Source organism: Malurus melanocephalus, unplaced genomic scaffold, assembly GCF_030028575.1.
Source record: "Malurus melanocephalus ecotype Western Australia unplaced genomic scaffold, MMel_1.1 scaffold_205, whole genome shotgun sequence".
Classification (NCBI taxonomy): domain Eukaryota; kingdom Metazoa; phylum Chordata; class Aves; order Passeriformes; family Maluridae; genus Malurus; species Malurus melanocephalus.
In genome coordinates this window covers 792,745-811,928 of record NW_026623437.1, presented here as the reverse complement: position 1 = coordinate 811,928, position 19,184 = coordinate 792,745, and the positions used below count along the sequence as shown (strand labels likewise).

Genomic DNA, 19,184 nt, shown 5'->3' with positions numbered 1-19,184 from the left:
TGAACCCAGGTGRTTGTCTGGACCATGAGCTCATTCAGGTGATGATTGCTGCACCCACTGTGCTCTGTCTCTGTGTGCTGTTCTCTCGTGCAGCTCAGATGAAATAGCAAACGGATTTAATGGTATCTGTGAGACACAATTTACTGTGATTTGATGGAATGGGTGGTATCAACCTGACGCYGTAACAGGACACAAACAGACCTGCTGTGGCATCATCCTGGTGTTTTCAGGACAGTGATCAAATTCAGGCCAAGCAAGGATGGTGCAGAGCAATTCCTTGAGATTCCCATTACCCTTTGGTGATGTTCAGATGTTGTTGGAGTCCGTGGCCTGCAGGGAGGTGGAGCAGAACCGTAGTGCTGCTACGTTCTCCTGCGGTCCTTCCTTGAGCTCGTGTAAAGCAGCGATTGAGGCCTCCTGCTCAGTCATTTAGAAGATGGTTGTTCTCTCAAAGCAGCACTTTGTCAGACTGTAATTTTAAAATTACATTGTGTTTTGCTAGGACTTGGCAGAAYTTCTCCAGGACTTTTAAAATAGTACTCCAGAAAAGCTCATTCCTGGTGCAATTGAAAAGAAGGAGGAAGAGTGATTTGAAATGAGCTGTTTGTTTGGGAGCTGGGTTTTTGTTTTGGTTTTTTTCTAAGGGAATGCTGCCTGAAACTCTTGCTTTTGAAGATGTGTTCCCACACTGAGTCACATGCAGGGTTCCTACAGAACAGCCAGGCTGGTGTTTCAGAGGTCAATATTTGTTGACTGTTTCAGTGATGCTGCCGGTGCTCAGCAGTGGTGTCTCGCAGAGGAGGGCTGCAGGCATGCCCTGAGATAAATTGATTCCAAAGGTAGGCACTGCCTCTTGGCTGCTTTAATTTTCCTCCTGCCGGGTTTTCTGCGCTGGTGAGATTGCAGCACACGCCAGGCTGGAGTTGCCATCTTTCACTGGGTGACAAGGACAAACATTTTTGCCTTCAGAGAGACTGAAGGTTTCTCTATTGTGTGTCACTGTGTCTGGGGAGCACGTAACTGCATGTCACCTGTGACAAATGCAGCGTTAGAAATAAGTCTRCTGTGGGTTAAGAGCCTCTGTCTGCAGGTTATGTGGCTGTTATGCTACTAAATGTCACTTTAACTTACAGAGTCTCACTCCAGCCCTATTTCTCAGCGCCTGAGTTGGTGGGCGCGGGGTTTTGTTGCTGTTGTTTGTGAAGTGCATAACTCAGTGTGAGTAAAGACACCCCTCTGAACCATAATGCACAACCACATTAACCCCATTAGTTAAGAACCAGACGAGTTACAAAYGAGGGTAAAATGCCCATTTCATTGCTGCACCTGTCTCTTCTCTGTGTGAGCGTGTTTAATTCTTTGCACAAAGGGTGGGGAATCAAGAGACACCTCTGTGACACATTTGATGCCATTTTGAGTCAGCCCAGGTCTGGGATTGCAACTGTATTTTAATCATGTCTGTGAGTCATCACCAAAAGTGCCAGCTCAGGTTTGATTGCTGAGATGGCTTTGTTGCTGAAGTGCGAGACGTGGAGTAGAAAGAACACAACGTGGTGTTTCGCTGCAAGACTGAGCCCAAGATGCTGACAATTTGAAAAAAAAACTCGTTTTTGGCTTCATGTGCCAAGCAAATTTACTGTCGGAAGAACATGTTGGCCACACGATGATGTCATTTTCATAAAGTYACTTTACAGATGGTGCCCCAGCTCAGCAGAAGGCTTGGTCTGAATACAAAGACCTCTTCAGGATTCTTCTAAGTCTCCTGGTTGGAAGAAAGCCAGCACTGATGTGATACTGAAATGCAGGTAGAGAAACTACTCACCCGGTAAAATTCCTGCCTGAACTCACTTGGAAATCAAAAGTGTCATTGAACTGCCTAGAGAAGGTGAAAATTATCAAAGATTTGCAGATGTGAGAGAGAGAGGGAAAAAAATCTCAGGATTCCAAGAGGCTGGAGACATGGTGCTGGACGAAACCCTTCCTTTGTGGAAGGGTGGTTTGGAACTTGGAAGCTCCTGGAGGCTTTTGTAGAAATGAGCATTGAATAATGATGGACTGAGCTCCAGAATAACCTCTTGACTCTGACTTCTCACGGTGTGTGGTGTGGCAGTGAAGCGGAACGAAGAGCTGGTGTAACATGAAAAGCTTTAAAAGTGGAGGATTTGGGAATTTTGAAATTGAGTTCTCACAGAGAAGTCACTCAGCTGGYAAAATGGACTACAGTCCTGAGAAATGGTGGTGGAATTGTACCACATGTGAGATGGAACTTTTTTCCCCCTCAGGTAATTGTTGTAGCCATCTAAATGCTCACTATGTTAATAAAAATTTTAAACAAGAAAGCAATGATATATTTATGAATGGCAGGCACACACTGAAAAATGCCCTGAACAATCATGAAGAATGTTGGTCATTAGTGTAGTAAAAGATGTATAATAGGCTAAATCATTTAATTTCCCACACATTTCCGGATTTGGCCAGTGGGAAAGATTTCACTGAAATGATCACAAAACAGACTGAGATAGTCTTGGCCAATATCCTCCTTTTTGACAAAACAGATTCTAATAATAAAATCCTGCGTTTGATCACTTATCCCAGTGAAAGGCTTTTCCYGGTCCTTCCTTTTGATGGTGTTTAATGGGCTGTAGCAGCACTGCCAACCAGCCCAGAGCAGGAAGGGAAGGAGAGCTTTGTGCTGGCCTTGGCAGGAAGGTCAGGGCACAGATCTGGCCAGGGTGCAGTGGCATTTGCAGGGGACATTATTCAGTGTGTGGGATGGGAGTGAATAGGAGCACTGGTGTGAAGGGGAGATCATCACAGATATCTCTATTTAGACGGTGGTWCTTGAACAAAATGCTTGTTACAGTAYGGAGGGCGTTCAGATGTGGGTGAAYTYCTTGTGTTTCCCAAAAGGRTTCCCAWGCCAGGACTGACAGGGAATTTGGCCCCGCTGAGGTGCACAGAGCTCTCCAGGTGAGGTGATGTGGCTGCAGGTGTGCACTGCTGAGCAGGTAAATGGCATTGCACCTCTGCAGCTTCTCTGGAGTTTAATCTGTTAAAACTCCTTGAAGAACTTAAATACCCAGGGCTCTCTCAAAAACTGAATTATGACTTGTCCTGTTCATGTAGCACAGTCTGATGGCTGGTGGGTCGGGTTTTTTTTTTCCCCACTGGCTATTAAAAGGCATCCGATTCTACCATGTTGTTTTAAAGCTTGAGCATTTCAATTTTTTGGATATTTTAAGCAGGGATCCTTGAAATCCCTAAGACACCAGCCTGTTTCTCTGAGTCCCAGGCRTGTCTTCTGAAAGCACTGTGAATGTCACAAGAAGCGATTTCGCTGTAYGGCTGCCCAGAGCAGACATATTGATGTTATTTAGTCTTCACTTGCCAAGCTGAGTGTGAGGATTGGGTTTTCACAGGCGAGGCAGCTATCAGCTTTACRGATAGCCATATTTTCATAAGCTGCATTTGGCTGTCACACCTTCTCCTGTACTTTCTTGATATGCAAACAAGTCTCAGTTATATATGCTCCCGGCGTATAAACTGATATCCCTGAAGAGTTCCTGATTATCCTTCCATTAACTTTTACTCTCCTCTGTCTCCCCCGGGGAGGTAACAAGTAGTCTTTCCTCCATGGTGGGTTTCCAGCTGGTTACCTCCCCACTTCCCTCCTAAATTGTACTCCCCTACCGAGAGAATCTGTCTGTGAAATTTCAGTGCCATCTAAAAGTACAGCAGAGGTTGCTGGAATGGGAATTTGAAGATGTGAAATGCAAGGAGAGGATCCTGGATCTGCCAGTGCCCTCCCAAAGAGCAGAATAACCATCCAGCACGTCCAAATGCAGAGCTGTAGCACAGCCAGGAGCAGGGGCTGTGCTGTCTGTACGTGGTGTTTCAGCTCCTCAGCTGTGCTGCTGGAAACTTCACTGGAGGTTTGTGTGAGGCTCTGCCATTCTTACATTCTCTAGTCTAATTAGGATTGTTTACAATCCAACATTCAGCCCCACTTTTTGGTTTCACTCAACACTGCACACTTCAAAACGTTCCTCGCTTCCAGAAAGGCTCTCCCTTTATGGAGTTCAGATTGTTTCTCAATCAGATTTGCACACCCTGTGTGCATCACAGCTGCAGCTGGGATATCCTATCAAAGCATTCAGCAACAAAATCTTCACCTGTCCTTGTCCATCCTCCTGCAACACTGAATGTTTGTGTGAGCACAACATGAGTCCTGTTCCAGAAACTGGGTCTGTGGAGGGTGTGCTGCTCTGGGAGCCCAYCCTGGGCAGGTTTAGGATACACTGCTGGCTTGACCCCTARTTTCTATGATTATTTAAATTCTAARTAGTGCTAAAATAGTCCTTGAGGCCACTCTGTGAATATGTGTCACATATTCATGCTTGGTTTGTATCCAGTTGACAAAGGGCTGGYGTATCTTCCATTTACTGCCTTAAATTCTTGTCAATATTCTTTGTTTGTAGCAGGATGCTGRCTCAGCTCCTTTAGAATTAGTCAAACTGAAATAATTATTTAGTTGAATAAATGTTTCAGGACAAGTTGCACATTTCTTGTTTCAGTAGTAGCACTCCTAGAAAATTTGCAAATACCAGAGACTGGTTTTTTTAAATGTGATCTCTAACCTGGGTGCTGTAAATATTGACGTGAGCCATCTGTTGTACTTGGGGAGCAAAGGTGACTCCCCTTATCCACGTGAGCAGAAGGATACTTTTGGAATACTCACATTGATTTCCAGGGTTTTTTTGAGGCCACAGGACAGAAATAAGATGGCAAGGATATGGYCCCAGCTATGAGGTGATGGCAGAGTTAATCTGAGCTTGTGATTCATCCAATTTCCCATGCGGAGAGGAAAGTCAAGGGTTTTCTTCAATTGCATGTATAAATCTACAGGCTTGAGAGATTACAGGTGACATTAGACTCTTCCTTTTGCAAATACCATGTGTTTGCATATCTGTAGATGCATAGTTTCACCAGAAATTCCCCYGTGGAGTTTAAAGTTCTGTGTCTGTGTCTGTGCACGTCTGGAGCCTGAGAAGATTAAGTAAGGGTGAGACATTTAGCCACAGGGTAACAACTCTGGTGAACATTCAAATTTTGTATCAGCCAGTCTGTTAGATTATTAAAACAGTGCAATTTCCTAACAGCGAGAGCTGCTCCTTTTGGAACCTCACTGTTGCTCAAACAGTATGCAAAATGAAGGAATAATACAGGTTTTATGTGTTGGGTGCTATCTGTACACACAGATTGGGATTTTCCCTGGGCAGCATATCCTTTTCCAAGCATTCCAGGGGGGTGTCTGTGTCCCCATCTGGACTGCCCTGGGTGCTGGGGGACAGAAAAACCAATATGTGTAATTTGGGGCTTCTCAGAGCACCAGAATAGCCAGTGATTAAAGCCCTGCGCCTTCTGATGGGTCACATATCTTTTTGATCTATAGGATTTGCACCCTTGACACCATCTTTTGAGGGGCACTTCCAAAAAGTATGGAATGAATGTAGATTATGTGGGAAATATCTCAGCAGTGTGCTCACACGGCTGGAGTCAGCACAGGCTCCCACTGTTAACTGGACATGKCCTTTATGGAAATTGGCTTTGTAGCCCACATTTCAACTGCTGAAGAGTTATGAGGTCAGCAAGTGCAGTTCAGAATTTAGCTCATTTTGTGTATATCTTGGACCGTGTTCACCCCTGTGTTTTATACCACAAAAATCAGTGGAATGGTGCGGAGAAAAAACTCTTCTAATATTTAAAATCAGCTCCTCTGGCATGAGTGTATTTCACTGAGCTCCCTACAATAGCTCTAGGAAGGGTTCTGGTGCTGGTTCCTGAGGGTTGTAATTTCTGCATGGGCACTGAGAATCACCGAGAGGAGGTTTGGGATGGATATGAAATCTCGTGCTTCGGGGTAAGAAGTGTTCTCCTGACTTGGAGCAGAAAGGGGCTGCTGTAGTGAGCAAAATGTTGTATTTCTGCCCCCTGCACTGCTCTTGGCTTTTTGTGAAGCACCCAGGGGTGACCAGCACGAGAGGCAGGAGGGTGATCCGGATGGACCATGGGCAATTCCTGTGTTTTTTTCTGTGAGTGAAAACTGTTGATTCTAAAGCCAGGGCATCACATTGCTGGTGCTTTGATCAGAAGCTAAGAACTAATGTCTGCAGTCCTTTTAAATGACAGACTTCTAGCAGCGATCACAGAACTGTCTTGCGGAGTTAATTTTGGCTAATGAGCAATTAGTCAGCTCAGCAGTGACTCTCCCGTGCAGTGTCCCCCGGGGAAGGGGTGGTTGGGGCTGAGCATGGTGCTTCCCTGGGTGTTGGGAGCCCCAGGATGTAGTCCCAGCACCCTCACCTGTGCTGCAGCTCAGATTTCCTCCTTCAGAAGCAGAGGGATTTAATTTCAAGCTACAGACTTGCAGTGTTATCCTAAATGTCAGCAGTCTCTTCTTTCTTTTTTTTCCTTTTTTTTTTTTTTTTCCCAAATACTTAACTCAGCCAGAGACAATCTGTCAGCTGAAGACTCCTTTGCCTGCCCAAACGAAAGTTTCATTTTCAGGGGCTTCCAGCACGAACGTGTTTAAATTTGGGGCCAGCCACAGACGCTGCTGCTGCTCCCGGGCTGCCTCGGGTCACGCTGCGGCAGCGGGTGGTGGCACTGGGACGGGCACAGATGGTGCTCCAGAAGGGGAAATCCAGAAGCTCACGAGCTCATTTCTTTTAGGGAGACGTGTCCATATGTCATCCATAGAAGATGAGAGCCTGCTCATCAGTCTGGAGCACTCTGAGGCTGAATCTGTGTGTAACTGGAGCCTGGTGCTGAGCCCTGTGCTCTGTCCACCCTCCCTGCTGGGGAGGGATGTCCTGAGTGTCTGAGGGGCATCAGAGCCTCTTCTGCCCAGGGCTGAGAGGGGGATTTGGATCCTGGCCGGATCCATCACTGACAGGCTCTGCCCTCTCCGTTTTCCTGCCCACAGTGCTGTGCACAGCCCTTGGAGGGGCGAATTGAGGCTCGGGGATGTGAGCACCATAAATCAGCTGCTGGGCTGTGTGTCCTCTGAGCCAGGCACTGCACAGAGATGSTCCCCACAAGGGATGTCTTGCAGCTGGACATAAATCTCGGGGATGCCTCCAGACCCTGGCAATTGGCACAAAGGTCTCAGATTTTTGCTCCTAATCTGGTAACTGAGCGTTGCTTGAATGCAGTGCAATGAGCAGTGGTGATAAATTGACAYTGGTGACAGTCAGAGCTTATGCTGYTCTTCAGAATGTGTTGATGTTTTCTGAGATAAATGAGACCATCTTCAGTTTAATATTTTAGCAAATTTGGRGAAGAAAAGAGGTCAACAGACATGTTGTCCCACTCAAACTGGAGCAGTGTTAAGCAAGTTACTTGAATTTCTGTATTTACATATTGAGGAGGAGGGGTRCACTTACATAAATGTGTGTGTCTCTATATAACTGCATTTACGTATGTAACACCCAAAATACATCATTAAGCATTCATATTCACATGTGGAGTCTGTCTGAGGATGTATGTGTGCCTACAAAAATATGATTCATGGGGTTTTTAAACCTCCCTGACAGACTCCAGGAGACCAATTTCTAAATGTATGCCCGGATTTTTGACTAWGAGACAGGTAGCAGTAGGTGCTAATAAATGAAAGAGCTGCAAGTAAAATGTTGTGACATCCACCTCTCTGAACAACCTGCGGAGCGCTGGCAGAACCATCAAACYGAGCTGAGAGTAATCAGCAGGGACTGATAAAGCTGCTCTTGTAATTATTTGTTTGATATACAGCTTTCCTTCTTCCTTCTGCATAAATAGCAGAATTGCTTTGCTTAGTGTGGGAGGKTTTTTTTTATTCCTGTCAGGGCTTGTTCTCACCAAGATGTCATGAGAGGAGGACTGAGATCTGCATTTTTGTTTTATTTACGGGCTTTCCATTGTAATTCTGACAGCATGCGGTGGAGACAGCATTCATTTAGCTGGGGAGAGGCATCCTGGCTCCTGAAAGCCGTCGGTGTTGCGGGGGCCAGACTCTGCCATGCTGTTTTTAAGCCTCTCTGGTTCCTCCAGGTCTGGCCTGGAAGAAGCTGTTCCTGGGAGGAGGCGGCTGCTGAGGTCTGAAGGCAGTGGCGATGCCACGTTCGTTTATTTGGATATTAAACACAATCCTCACAGCAGCTTCCTTGTTTCTGAGTTTGATGGTGCCAAAGCCCAGGCTGCCTGACAAAACCACACRGCCCTGCAGGTTGACAAGTGTTAGTTATCCTTAAATAACTTCCTCTGCTCACCACTTCCACTGCTGAAGCAAGAAAATCCAAGCATTGACTGATTTCCAGGCAGTCACAGTGGTGGCCCGTCAGCGATGACYGCGCTGAGCCAAAAGGCTCCTGTTGATGTCAGTGGTTTCTGGGAATGCTGCCTGCATGGTTTTGTTCCGGGATTTCCCTCTCCATCCATGCCTGGTTGAGCTCTGACTTCACTCAGGGCAAAGTTTGCAATTTTGTGTTTAACAAAAGGTACAGTAATTCATTCCCACCCTAAGCACTCTCATTTTCCTTTTTCCATTTATGTTCTATTTAGCGTCTTTGTTTCCTTAAGAAAAGGGAGGAAGAGGATAAAGGATCATTTCTAAGCAGAAAAAGAAAGGATAACTTTTACTTTAAAAGAAAAAAAAAATCCTTAATTTCTTTTAAAAGAAAAAAAAACAGAATAGTTTTTTATATTGTCTAAGGGATTTACCAGGAACTCAGGAGGAAGGGGAGGCATGAGGGGAGAGAGAGGCACATTAGTGCAGAAAATAGATTTCCTAGCCTAAAGAGAGAAATCCAGACTGCTGCCTTTGGCGTGCATTTTGAATATTGTCAAGGGCATCTGGAACATGTTGATAGCCGTTCTCCTTCTAATAATTCCAAAGATCTGCTAATGATGAGGCACAGRTTTGCCACCGGCCGCGTCTGCCACGTGCACACAGCGCTGGGAGGGGGCAGAGACATCAGAGGCTGCGCTGGTCTCATGGCAGGGTCAGCACCAAGTYCCTGTTACTCAGGAGAAATACTTCAGACTTGAACCAGATTAATGAAAAGAGAAATTGCTCTGAGACTGAGAAAAAAAAGCTTTACACCCGTCTCAGTGTTGTGGGGGGTTGTTCTGGGGCGATTACAGCTCATCCTTTCAATGCCTTCTGATTCCAGGCAATGATGGCATTTTRAGATAAATAACGTGTTCATGGCTCTGCTTGTTATTGAAGGGCTTTTATTATTGCTGATGTTACATGAAAAAGAAAGTTATTAAAAAAATGTGGCACTAACAAATTGAAGCCCCCAGGGAACTGTTGCCTGAATGGGATTTTGATTGGAGTTCAATTTAATTGGCCATAAATCTTCTCTTTTCTGATTTACATTCTACTTYAGACCAGTCTACCAAATTCATGATAATCAGGTTTTCATTTTTCTCTATTGAGCAAAATACTCTGACATGAGCATAAACAGAAATATTCCTTCAGCAAGGTGACCTTGTTCTTGCTTGCACCGTGCTGGTAATTGATTTAATGCCTCCTTACCTATAAATTGGGCCTCTTTCTGAGGCATGTCCGTCAGATTTYGAGGTAATTGGTTAGCATGGTTGTTTTTCTGACTGCAAGATATTTCTCATAAACCTCTAGTAYAAGATCATTTTACCTCCAGGATCATTTTACCGACACGATGGAATAAATTCAGCAGGCAGCGTACACTGGCTCTGCTGCAGCTTTGAGGTCACCTACGTGCACTTCTTGAAGAATTACAAAAGATCTTGTTCTAGCCTGGAGTAAATCTGTGGACTTRTAGAGCCCAGTAATTTCTGTGGAGTTCAATTTTGCAGAAGAAAAAGAAGAAAAGTTTTCCCAGCACCCTGAGGCTCGTGGCCCACGTCCCCTGTTCTGGAGTGTGTGCACCACGACACATCACAGAGCTGTCCTGTCCCATCCTCTCCACTCTGCTGCTCAGGTCTCCTTCCCTTCCTTTACCCAAGGCTGCTTTTTGGGATTGCTGGTTTAGATTTGAGAAGAATTCTCCTTCCCCTCCACTCACAGAAGGCTGCAYGGGGTGAACTCTTTAGGGAAGTGATTTGTGTGGGTGGATGAGTAAGAGTGAGAACCAGGTGGGTTCAAAGGAAACAGAATTGTCATCTAATTCTGATTAGATATCCAGAGCCATAAATTCACTTGCTGCTCTTGCAATCTCATTCCTGGGAAWCTCAGTGAAGTCCTCAGCTGCTGCAGGGAGTGGGTAGGAAAGGGATGGGAACCCGMATTGAGATGTAATCATTATTAATGAGTTTGGAGAATATTGCAGTTAAATGTTTTTCCCCACTGTTCTTATCCCTTGCGCTTCCTTTGTGTTTCTAACTCATGTAAGGAGTTCATTATATTGCTGATTTAACCATTTCCAGCAGTACTGGGATTGACAGGTTGAGTTTTCAGCAATCTCACAACTTCATGGGCTGTAAATTGAATGTTTTAGGGCCTGGTGAAAAGGTGAAGAGAAAGTTACATCTGCTACCATTTTCCTAATTACATCAGCATCAAATACATTGAGTTTGTTAACGCCAGGTACTCTTGCTGAAAATACATTTATAACCTTGGCCTTGGCAACTGGAAGCAATTACTTTGCCRTGGTTTTCCTTTTGTATTCTGAAAAACCAAAATTCTTTTCTCCTCTCTYCTCTGCTTCCCTCTCTGCAAAAGAAGCAGAGAAAAATCTGAATTTTAACTCGTTATGATTATATTCTGTATTTTTTTTTTTTGTCAGTGAAGATGAATAGCTGGAAAATTACTGAAAGTAATGTAAAGAAAAACGAGCATCTGCTACTGAAGTTTCTGCTGAGCTCAGTGGTATTTAGGGCTTGTGTGACAGCAGTGGGCAGGTACTGAGGCAGATGAGACCTGAGTGTGTCTTGTGGTGTCCTGACATGGATTGTGGAGCAGGGTTTGTTCCCCACATAGTGATGGCTGGGTAGCAGACAAGGTTACTGAATCTGGCCAAGATGTTTTTCCAAAATGCTTTATTGTGATCCCTCTTTAACTATGGTTTCGGTGACTGATCGTAAAAGACTTTTGCAGGATTGAGATGGGATGGGAGATGTCTCCTATCATGATTCCCAGCTCATTCTGGATTAGGTGTGTTTGTTAAAGCCTGTGCCTTCCCTAATTAATGCTTGACCCTAAATCTCCTGTACCCTTGGTTTGTCCCCTGCCCRTGCTCCCTGAATGCTGACTTGACACCCCAAGCCTCCACACCTTCCCTCACCACCCTCTCTAGCTCCTGTAATTCTGCTGGGAGATTGTCAGAAGCTTTCATCCCTGAAGTGGGAAGGCTTTTATTTATTTGGTTAATCCGAAAGTTAAGTGGGTGGGAAGATAAGTCGGCAGCCCCGCTCCTTTCGTCACACGGCACCAGCTCTTGTTTCCCCTTGAGAGAGGCAGAGCAGATGGAAGGCAGAGATGAAATGAAGATCAAAAGTAAACAGCGTGATTAAGTTTTTGATAAAGGATAAAACACTTAACACATCAAAGCCGCTGAAAAGCACATTAAATGTTTCCTGAGCATTTCGTGTCCAYGTAAGCATTAGCTGTGCTTGCCATGGGGACACTTGTGGTGGAGCTGGGGGTTCTGTGGGTGTTTACCCTCCTGGCTGTGCTGCAGSTCACCTGCCTGGCCCAAAAGGCAGAGCTGAGCCTGCAGCCATCCTCTGGCACCTGGCACCTCCCTTTGCCACAGATCTGTGGSTTTGTGTTGTGTGCTTGCTGGTTTTCCCGAGGTTTTAATGCACTTGCAGATGTAGATAGGTGCAGAGTTTTCAGATGGCTTTTCACCCAAGCATTGGTGATCCTTTGGTTCCACGCTTTAGCTCAGTGAATCAACTCCTGACATACTTTTGTGTAAGCAGCATAATTTGTGGTGAGAAGTGTCCATGGATTGCCTGTTTTCATTCCTGTGTTGAAACAGTGAGCTGCTCTGGCCAGTGGAGAAAGAGAAAATGCTGTATATTGTCATTATTTTTTAATTGGTGGCACTGATTTCCCTGGGCCACTGCTGGTGGACATAACATTTTGGTAAAATTATTGCAAAATGTTACCAGCCCAGCCCAGCAGCATCTGGTGTTGCCTTTTTCCAGGCAGTGCTGAGTCCAAGCCTGCCTTTGTTTCCAGTTTATCACCTTGTTTTTTTCCCTAGGCAAGGAAGGAGGCACATGCCCTGCCTGCTGCCCCATGGGAGGTTMTGTGTAACAGAGGCCAGTCCCAGAAAGAGTTAGCCCCTGGATTTCCTTTTTTTTCGTTTTTTTAACCAGTGCAGAAACCTCTTCCCATCCCCAGTCTCAGCCCTTCAGAGCACAGAGTAGTTTAAATGCTGTGTGTGTGCAGCCACCTGTATCATCAGTCATTTTGTGTGCTGGGAGTGGAAGTTTGCCCTTCACTGACATCTCACCAGCAGCTCTTCCTCCAGAGCATCGTTTATCAACTGAAATTGGCATCTGATTTGCTTCTGAAATGAGAGGAACAGCAAAACATGGTGTGTTGGATCAGACTAAAGTTCATGGAAGCAGCCTCTGGATGTGCAGATGCTTGAATCTCACTGACTTCAGGTTGAGTCCAAGTGGTTTTCAAATGAGGTTTTGAATCWTTTTTACCTCATTCAAGCTTTGTTTCCAGGAAAAGTGGAAAAACTTTTTGTACCAAGATGGACTTCTTTACAAATATCTAGTAATCTGGACTCAGTTTCTACTTGCTGGAGTTTGCATTAAAAAGCTCTGAAACGGGACAATACTTGAATGGTTTGAGAAATACATGTGTTAGAATTCCAGAGAAGCTAATCAGAAGGGACCTCTTGTGGTGATTAGTCCAAGCTCCTGCTTGAAGCAGGGCTTAAAGTTCACTCAGGGTCTCGTGGAGTTGAGTTTTGAAAACCTCCCAGGATGACAATTGAGCATCTTTTCCAATTTCACACGGTGCTCAGGGGATGATTTTCTCTTCAGCTGGAATTTCTCTGCTGCAGCCTGAGAGTGCTGCCTCTCATCCTGTCCCTGTGCTCCTGGGGGAAGGATCTGCCTCTGTCTACACTGCCTGCCCTTTCCATCATCCAAAGAGTTCAATAAGACAAATCTCCTTGGTTGTTTGCTTGTTTGTTTTCCTCTCAGTGCTTCCCTTGTTGTTGCTGTGTTCTGCGAGTGATTGACAGCGCAACCTTGTCTGTGTATTTGGGCTCTTTCAAGGAAAGATCTTGTTTCTATTTAGTACCCTTGAAAAGAGAACTCTGGAAATGCATGAATAGAAAAAGAAATTAGGTGGTGTGAGCAGAGAAAGTCCCTGTCCTGAATGAAGTCTGCCAAATGCTGGTGTTAGTTGTTTTCAAGCTTAGTAGTGCAAGAGGGTTTTATCCTTTGTGCAGCTGGCCTCATCCTGCTGTGAAGGTAATAATGTCAGTAAAAGGGAGCAAAAAAGGCATCTGTGAAAACCTTCTTTGGCGGCAATGAAGGTGGCAATCATGCACCAGCTCGGAATGACACAGGCCTTGCCTGAAAACTTGAGGTTAGACCAGGAATTCATAATAAAAAGTCAAATTTAATTTCTTCACAATACCCAAGACACATGTCCCAGTGACAGTTGTACAGCTGTTTTATTTCATTCCTTTAAAAAGATAACTTTTTCTTAAAAARCATTACCGTGTATTTCAACAAGATTTCTCATTTAATAAGATGCAGAAGTTCAGGCAATATCCTGTTTAGATGGGTTTCTATTTGACATTAAAAATGGCATTGACAGTGAGGGATTGCACCGAATAAATCATTACTTGTRAGCTCTGTTTTATGCTGAAGCCAGGATGTGTCCTGTAAGTTCACAGCTGTTTTAACTTTTTCTTTCCCTCATCTAGACAGCTGTATGTCCATGAGATTTATTTCCTGATCTATGTGGACATGAAATCCTTCTTGGGATTATTGCCATAGAAACAAGCCATAACACATAGAGCGTGTTAGAAGTAACAAATGGGATTTGGCAGTCCTTCCCATTTACTACACARAGTCTGAGCTGTGTAGGACAAAAAGCAGCAATTACTTGCTCTCAGAGCTTTATTAACAGGCACATCTGCACRTTCATTAGAGCTGGATGCTTCAGCTTCCATCCTGGCTGCGATGGCATTCACATATTCGGGTTTTTAAACTAAAATCCAACATCTACTTCATTTTCCAGTCAAGGTGRGAATTGGTCGGGTTTGACATTTTGGTTCTTTTTTGTTGATTTCGAATCCCAGAGTCAGCCCATGTGGCCTCCCARGAGGAGATAAGAGATGGAACTGCTGGCTCCAGGGAACGCTCCCTCCTCTGAAGGATGAAGTCACCCAAGTTTTGCTTGTAAAGCCAGATCTCCCACGGAGCTGGGCTGGGTTTGCAGCCTCTCCCAGAGCTTCACACCCTGCCTGGCTGATGGAATGGTTCCCTTCTCCTCCCCAGGGTGGCTCTGGGTGGGCGAGGTGCAGCCTGAGCTGGGGGAGCAGATGAGTTGTGCCAGGCACAGAAGGGTTTTTGCAGGAGTGACCACAAGGAGCTGGAGCTGGAGCTGAGGCTGAGCTCACTGTCTGGGTCACAGCGCAGCTGCTGGGGGAAAGGCAAACTCCAAACTCTTAGCCAGACCCATGGGTCAGCCCTTGGAGTTTTAAGGGATGGTAAAGAGGCAGAAAAAAGGAACAGAATACAGAAAAGGGCAGAGGACTGCATTAAAACCCAAGGTGTGTGTGCTGTGCGTGCCCCAGCCCCAGCAGCGCTGTCACCATGCTGGTGACATGTCACCATGCACCTCACTGCTGGCTCAGCAGGGCAAAAGGAGCAGATCTTGCCTGGCTCTGGAGCTCTTCCCTTATCTTTTCCTATCCTCCCTTTTATGAGGTAAAATCAAACATGGAAACAAACAGTCAGGTCACAGAGGGGTCCCTTGCTCCGATGATGCATTTGCAGACCTGAGAGGGAGCACACGCTGTTCTTTTCCCAGCCCATGGCCCATAATGCTGCCTCTACTGAGAGGAGCAGCTTCCAGGGGGGATTTCAGAGACAGCTGGAGATGCTTGAGGTCTCAGGACAAAATCTCTCATCCCTCTGCAGCAATTCAAAAACAAAACAGGAGRAAGAATGTTGCTCAACAGGAGGAACATTCAAAGCTGATTGTAAACAACAAAATCAAGATAAAACCTAGAATTCAACCTGAAAAACCCAGAGAACTGAAATATGGGGAGCTTGGAACTAGGCTACATGCTCAGAGTCTGTCTGGCCTCCTTTTCAGAAGTGCTGAGGATTCTGCAGCTCTAGTGWAGGCGATGAGTGCTCAGGATCYCTCTGAAACATTTATTTAGTACCTAAGTATAGATCTAGGACTGGCTAACTGCAGGCTCCAAATATAGTTCAGGTGTCTGCCTTCTCACTCTTCCTCATTTCTCTTTYCCTTGCTRTTTAATTTCTTCATCAGCTCCCACRTTCTCTGTTCCCTCCAACTSTTTACATTTTTCCATCCTCCCTCAGCTGACTCGTGCTTCYATCACTCACTCTGACACCTCTCCTGTCCCCTGGGAGCCACAGGGCATTCTCCAAGGTCCATCCCRAGCAGGCTCTAGGTGCCTTTTCTCACCCTGAATCTCATCCTGCCTCACTCATTCTCAGGAGGGCAAAGGTTCAAACAAACTGCTTCATCCTGTCAGGAACCTGCTGAATTCCAGTGCCAGGAATCTCTGCTCTCCTGTGTGGGCCTGACCAGRGATGGCAGTGAAAAGGGAATCATCACAGACACTCTTGACTGGGGAGAGCCCAGAGTAGCTGCCATCAGTTTCTGGCCCAAAACATGAATCCAAATTCCCATTTGCCCATGTTCTGCCCATCACAGGCATGATCCGCCAGGCCAGCAATGAAAGACATGTGAAGGTTACCAAGGAAGGATCCTTGATATTAATTGATGTCTTAATTTTGTGAACAGGAAGCTCTCGTTAGTGGCTGTGTTGCTCAAAGCAGGCAGCAGACAGATGTGGCTGTGGCTCTGATGGGTTTTGTCCCTGTCTCTGTTGCAGGAAGGCATGCCCCAAACGCTGAGCTCTACCAGTATGTTTACCCCATGTGGCTTCAGCCCTCATCTACATTCTTCRAAAGAAGGTGAACAAGGAGGACTGATCTTCCAGGATGGAAACCTTACCTCAGCATCTYTGGATGCTCTGATCCAGCATCTGATACCTACCACTGATTACTACCCTGAAGTAAGCAATTCACAGTATAATAAATGGTTTAATTTTGATGAATTGGGGCTGCACTTCATGCAAAAGTGCAAATGTGTTAAATTTTGAATTAAGAGGGGTAATTTAAAAGCTGCATACGCTTAAAGCTTGGTAAATTGATGCATTGCTTTAAATGCTGTTTCACTGCTCTGTAATTGTTCCCATGAAAAAGCAGATCCCAAAGATGATACTGCCTTTAAATAAGAGAAGAGGGTAGGGGGGGAGCTGTTGTGGTGATGAATTAGTGATGTAGCAGTTGGAGCACTTCAAAAATAGCAGTGCTTCCCAGAGAGGTTTAGAGGAAAACTGAAGCAAAAAAAAAAAAAAAAAAAAAAAAAAAAAACCAACACCCCAAGTCTGAACTGGCATTAAATTAGCTGAATTTCAGTGGCTGCTGAAGTCATTCAGGTTTGCCTCTATGTGCAGAGTTTTGACAACAGACACACTTTTTCTGGTGGGTTTATAATTTACCTGGGCTTGTATTCACAATTTTGCAGTCACTGGACAGCATAGTGCAGATCCTAATCCTTGCTCCACCAGTGGAAATTAAATGTTTCCTCACCCACAGTGTGAGGATCTAAACTGGAAGCAGGTTTATGGTCCTGCAAGCTATTGACTTCACTGGATTCTGCACATCCTCAGTGGAATTCAGACAGAGTTTGACTGGAAGACTTTTAAGTGCTAATATATCTCCATGGAAAGSCTTGTATTTCAAAGCACAAAGGAGCACTGACTTCTGGGTACTTTAGAAGACTGGGGAAGTTATCAATGCAGAGCAGGCAGCATGTTTTAAATTACCCTGAGCTCAGTTTCTGATCAGCTAAAAATAAATAGTAAAAAAGTATCTCAATTTAAAAAAAAAAAGGAACAGAAAGGCAATAAAAATAGGTAATGGACAGATCAGACTGAGATTTTCATTAAGCAATGTGTGATATGTAATATTATACCTGCTGCTGAGGAGCATGGCCAGGGCTGGGGGAAAGGAGATAATTCAGGTGCATGGAAGGGTCAGGATGCAAACAACTGAGGTTTCATGCATGTATTTTAAATTCACTGCTGGAATAATTTGAATAATCCAAGGATTTATCCAGCGGACCTGCTTCCCACAGCTTCACAGATGTGGAACTGCATATGATATGACTTGGCTGATAGAAATGAGTTTTGGGGAGTTAATAGAATAAATGAAATATTGCTTAAAATGGGCTGGGTGAGATCTGCAGGGCAGTAGCAAGATGTGGCTGATGTGGGGGTGTCTGCAGCTCCCAGCCCAGTACAACACAGCAATTCCTGCCCATTCAGCTTTCCTGCTCTGCAGTGTCCTGGTTCTGCTGTCTCTGTACCTGGRCTTCTCCTCACACTGTCTTCACTGGATGTTTGCTCAGGGTTTAGGCCACTAAGGGCTGGAAGTGAATTCTGTGGAGGAAGGAGATTCTGCTGCCTCCTGTACCCAGTGAAACCAGCTCCATGTTCAGGGTCAGGAATTGTTACATTCTTTACATAAAAAGATCTTGCCAAGTGAAAAAAACCCAAACTGTGRAGTTCAGGGCTTTTACAGTCAATATTACCCGCTGTGTGGCTGCTTACAGTTGTTCTCCTTGCCTTTTCCTGCAGAAAGCTTATATCTTTACATTCCTGCTGAGTTCCAGACTCTTCATTGAACCCCATGAGCTTTTGTCCCGAGTTTGTCACAAGTGCATTGAGCAGCAGCGGCTGGATGACCCCGTGCTGGACAAGGTTAGTTCATCTTTACAGCAGAAAAATGTGAGCTGTTCTCAGTGGGTAGAGGATTCTGGGGCTCTGGTGTGTGTCCCTCGCCTCTCTTTAGCTGGAATGAAGCTTTCTCATAAAGGATTTGCCACTGAGATCCTGACATTGAGGCATCCTGGTGTCCAAGMCTGAGAGCAATACTTCAGGCAGCAGTCGCTTCAAATCTTCTGATTTTCCCTTTCCCCCTGTCTCAGCCTTCCCAGGTGACTTTCCTTGTTAACTTCTTTAAGGCTCTGGTGAAGCGTGGTGGATGCCAGGAGGTAGGAGCAGCCTCACACACTGTCGAGATGTCCACACACCACTCTCTCCCTTTTTTACTCCATGTCTCTCTGCCCCTTTGCTCTCCTGCTCCTGGCACAGCAATATTTCCTCTTGGTCTYCCCTTTGAGCACAGGGGTAGGTGCCCACCAACCCTCCATGCTGACAGTGGCACCCATGGAGCACTGGGAACGGGCAGGAACAGCAGAGAGGCCCTGACAGGAGAACAGAACRAGAAAATCCAAGCTGTTCCTGCCTCAGCTCTCCTCCTGTTTTGCTCCAGGGGCTGTGCAGTGTACATCAACCCCTGTGCATCCTCTGGCAGTGCCCCAGTGATGGATCCACCATGGGATGGGTCCTGTTCGGGGCTGGTTCTGCCCAAGCTCTCCTTGCTGTGTTGATGGACGCTGCCTCAGTACATTATCTGGAGCAGGAGATGCACCTTCAGGGCAGTCAAGAGGGTAATAAGCTGAATTTGCTGCCGCCTTCCTGAAATCCCAAAATTCTGAAATGATTCTCAGCATCAGCCTTTCCAACTTTGAAACAATGAGTTTAGTATCAAACACCCAGTCGGCAATGTCCGAACATGTGTTTGTTTTTGCACAGACAGCTGGTTCCATGGTCCACAGGAGCTGTGCCTTCACTGTGGAGAACCATTCTCCAAAGTGCTCAGCAATCCCAGACTTGGGTTACCTGTACAGTCAGTGTTAATGGAAATACCTTTGTGRGGTAAACCATGCAAAAGAAGTTTTCTAAGGTGTCAGGTTCTGTTCTCCAATTCTATGACAGATCCAAGTTTAGGAAGATTAAAATGGGAGCATTGCAAAGTTTTGCTGCTCATTAAACATTCAAGAAATG

General features: G+C 45.3%; 1 protein-coding gene across 4 annotated transcripts in view; it reads left to right on the top strand.

The window, feature by feature from the left end:
• RASGEF1C (RasGEF domain family member 1C) overlaps nt 1–19,184 on the top strand; it is a 72,690-nt gene that overhangs the window by 26,294 nt on the left and 27,212 nt on the right. For all 4 annotated transcript variants that reach the window (XM_057373724.1, XM_057373725.1, XM_057373726.1 and 1 more), the window contains exons 2-3: nt 16,101–16,283; nt 17,913–18,035. In XM_057373724.1, coding sequence (XP_057229707.1) covers nt 16,101–16,283; nt 17,913–18,035 — 306 coding nt within the window. The remainder of the gene's footprint in view (nt 1–16,100; nt 16,284–17,912; nt 18,036–19,184) is intronic.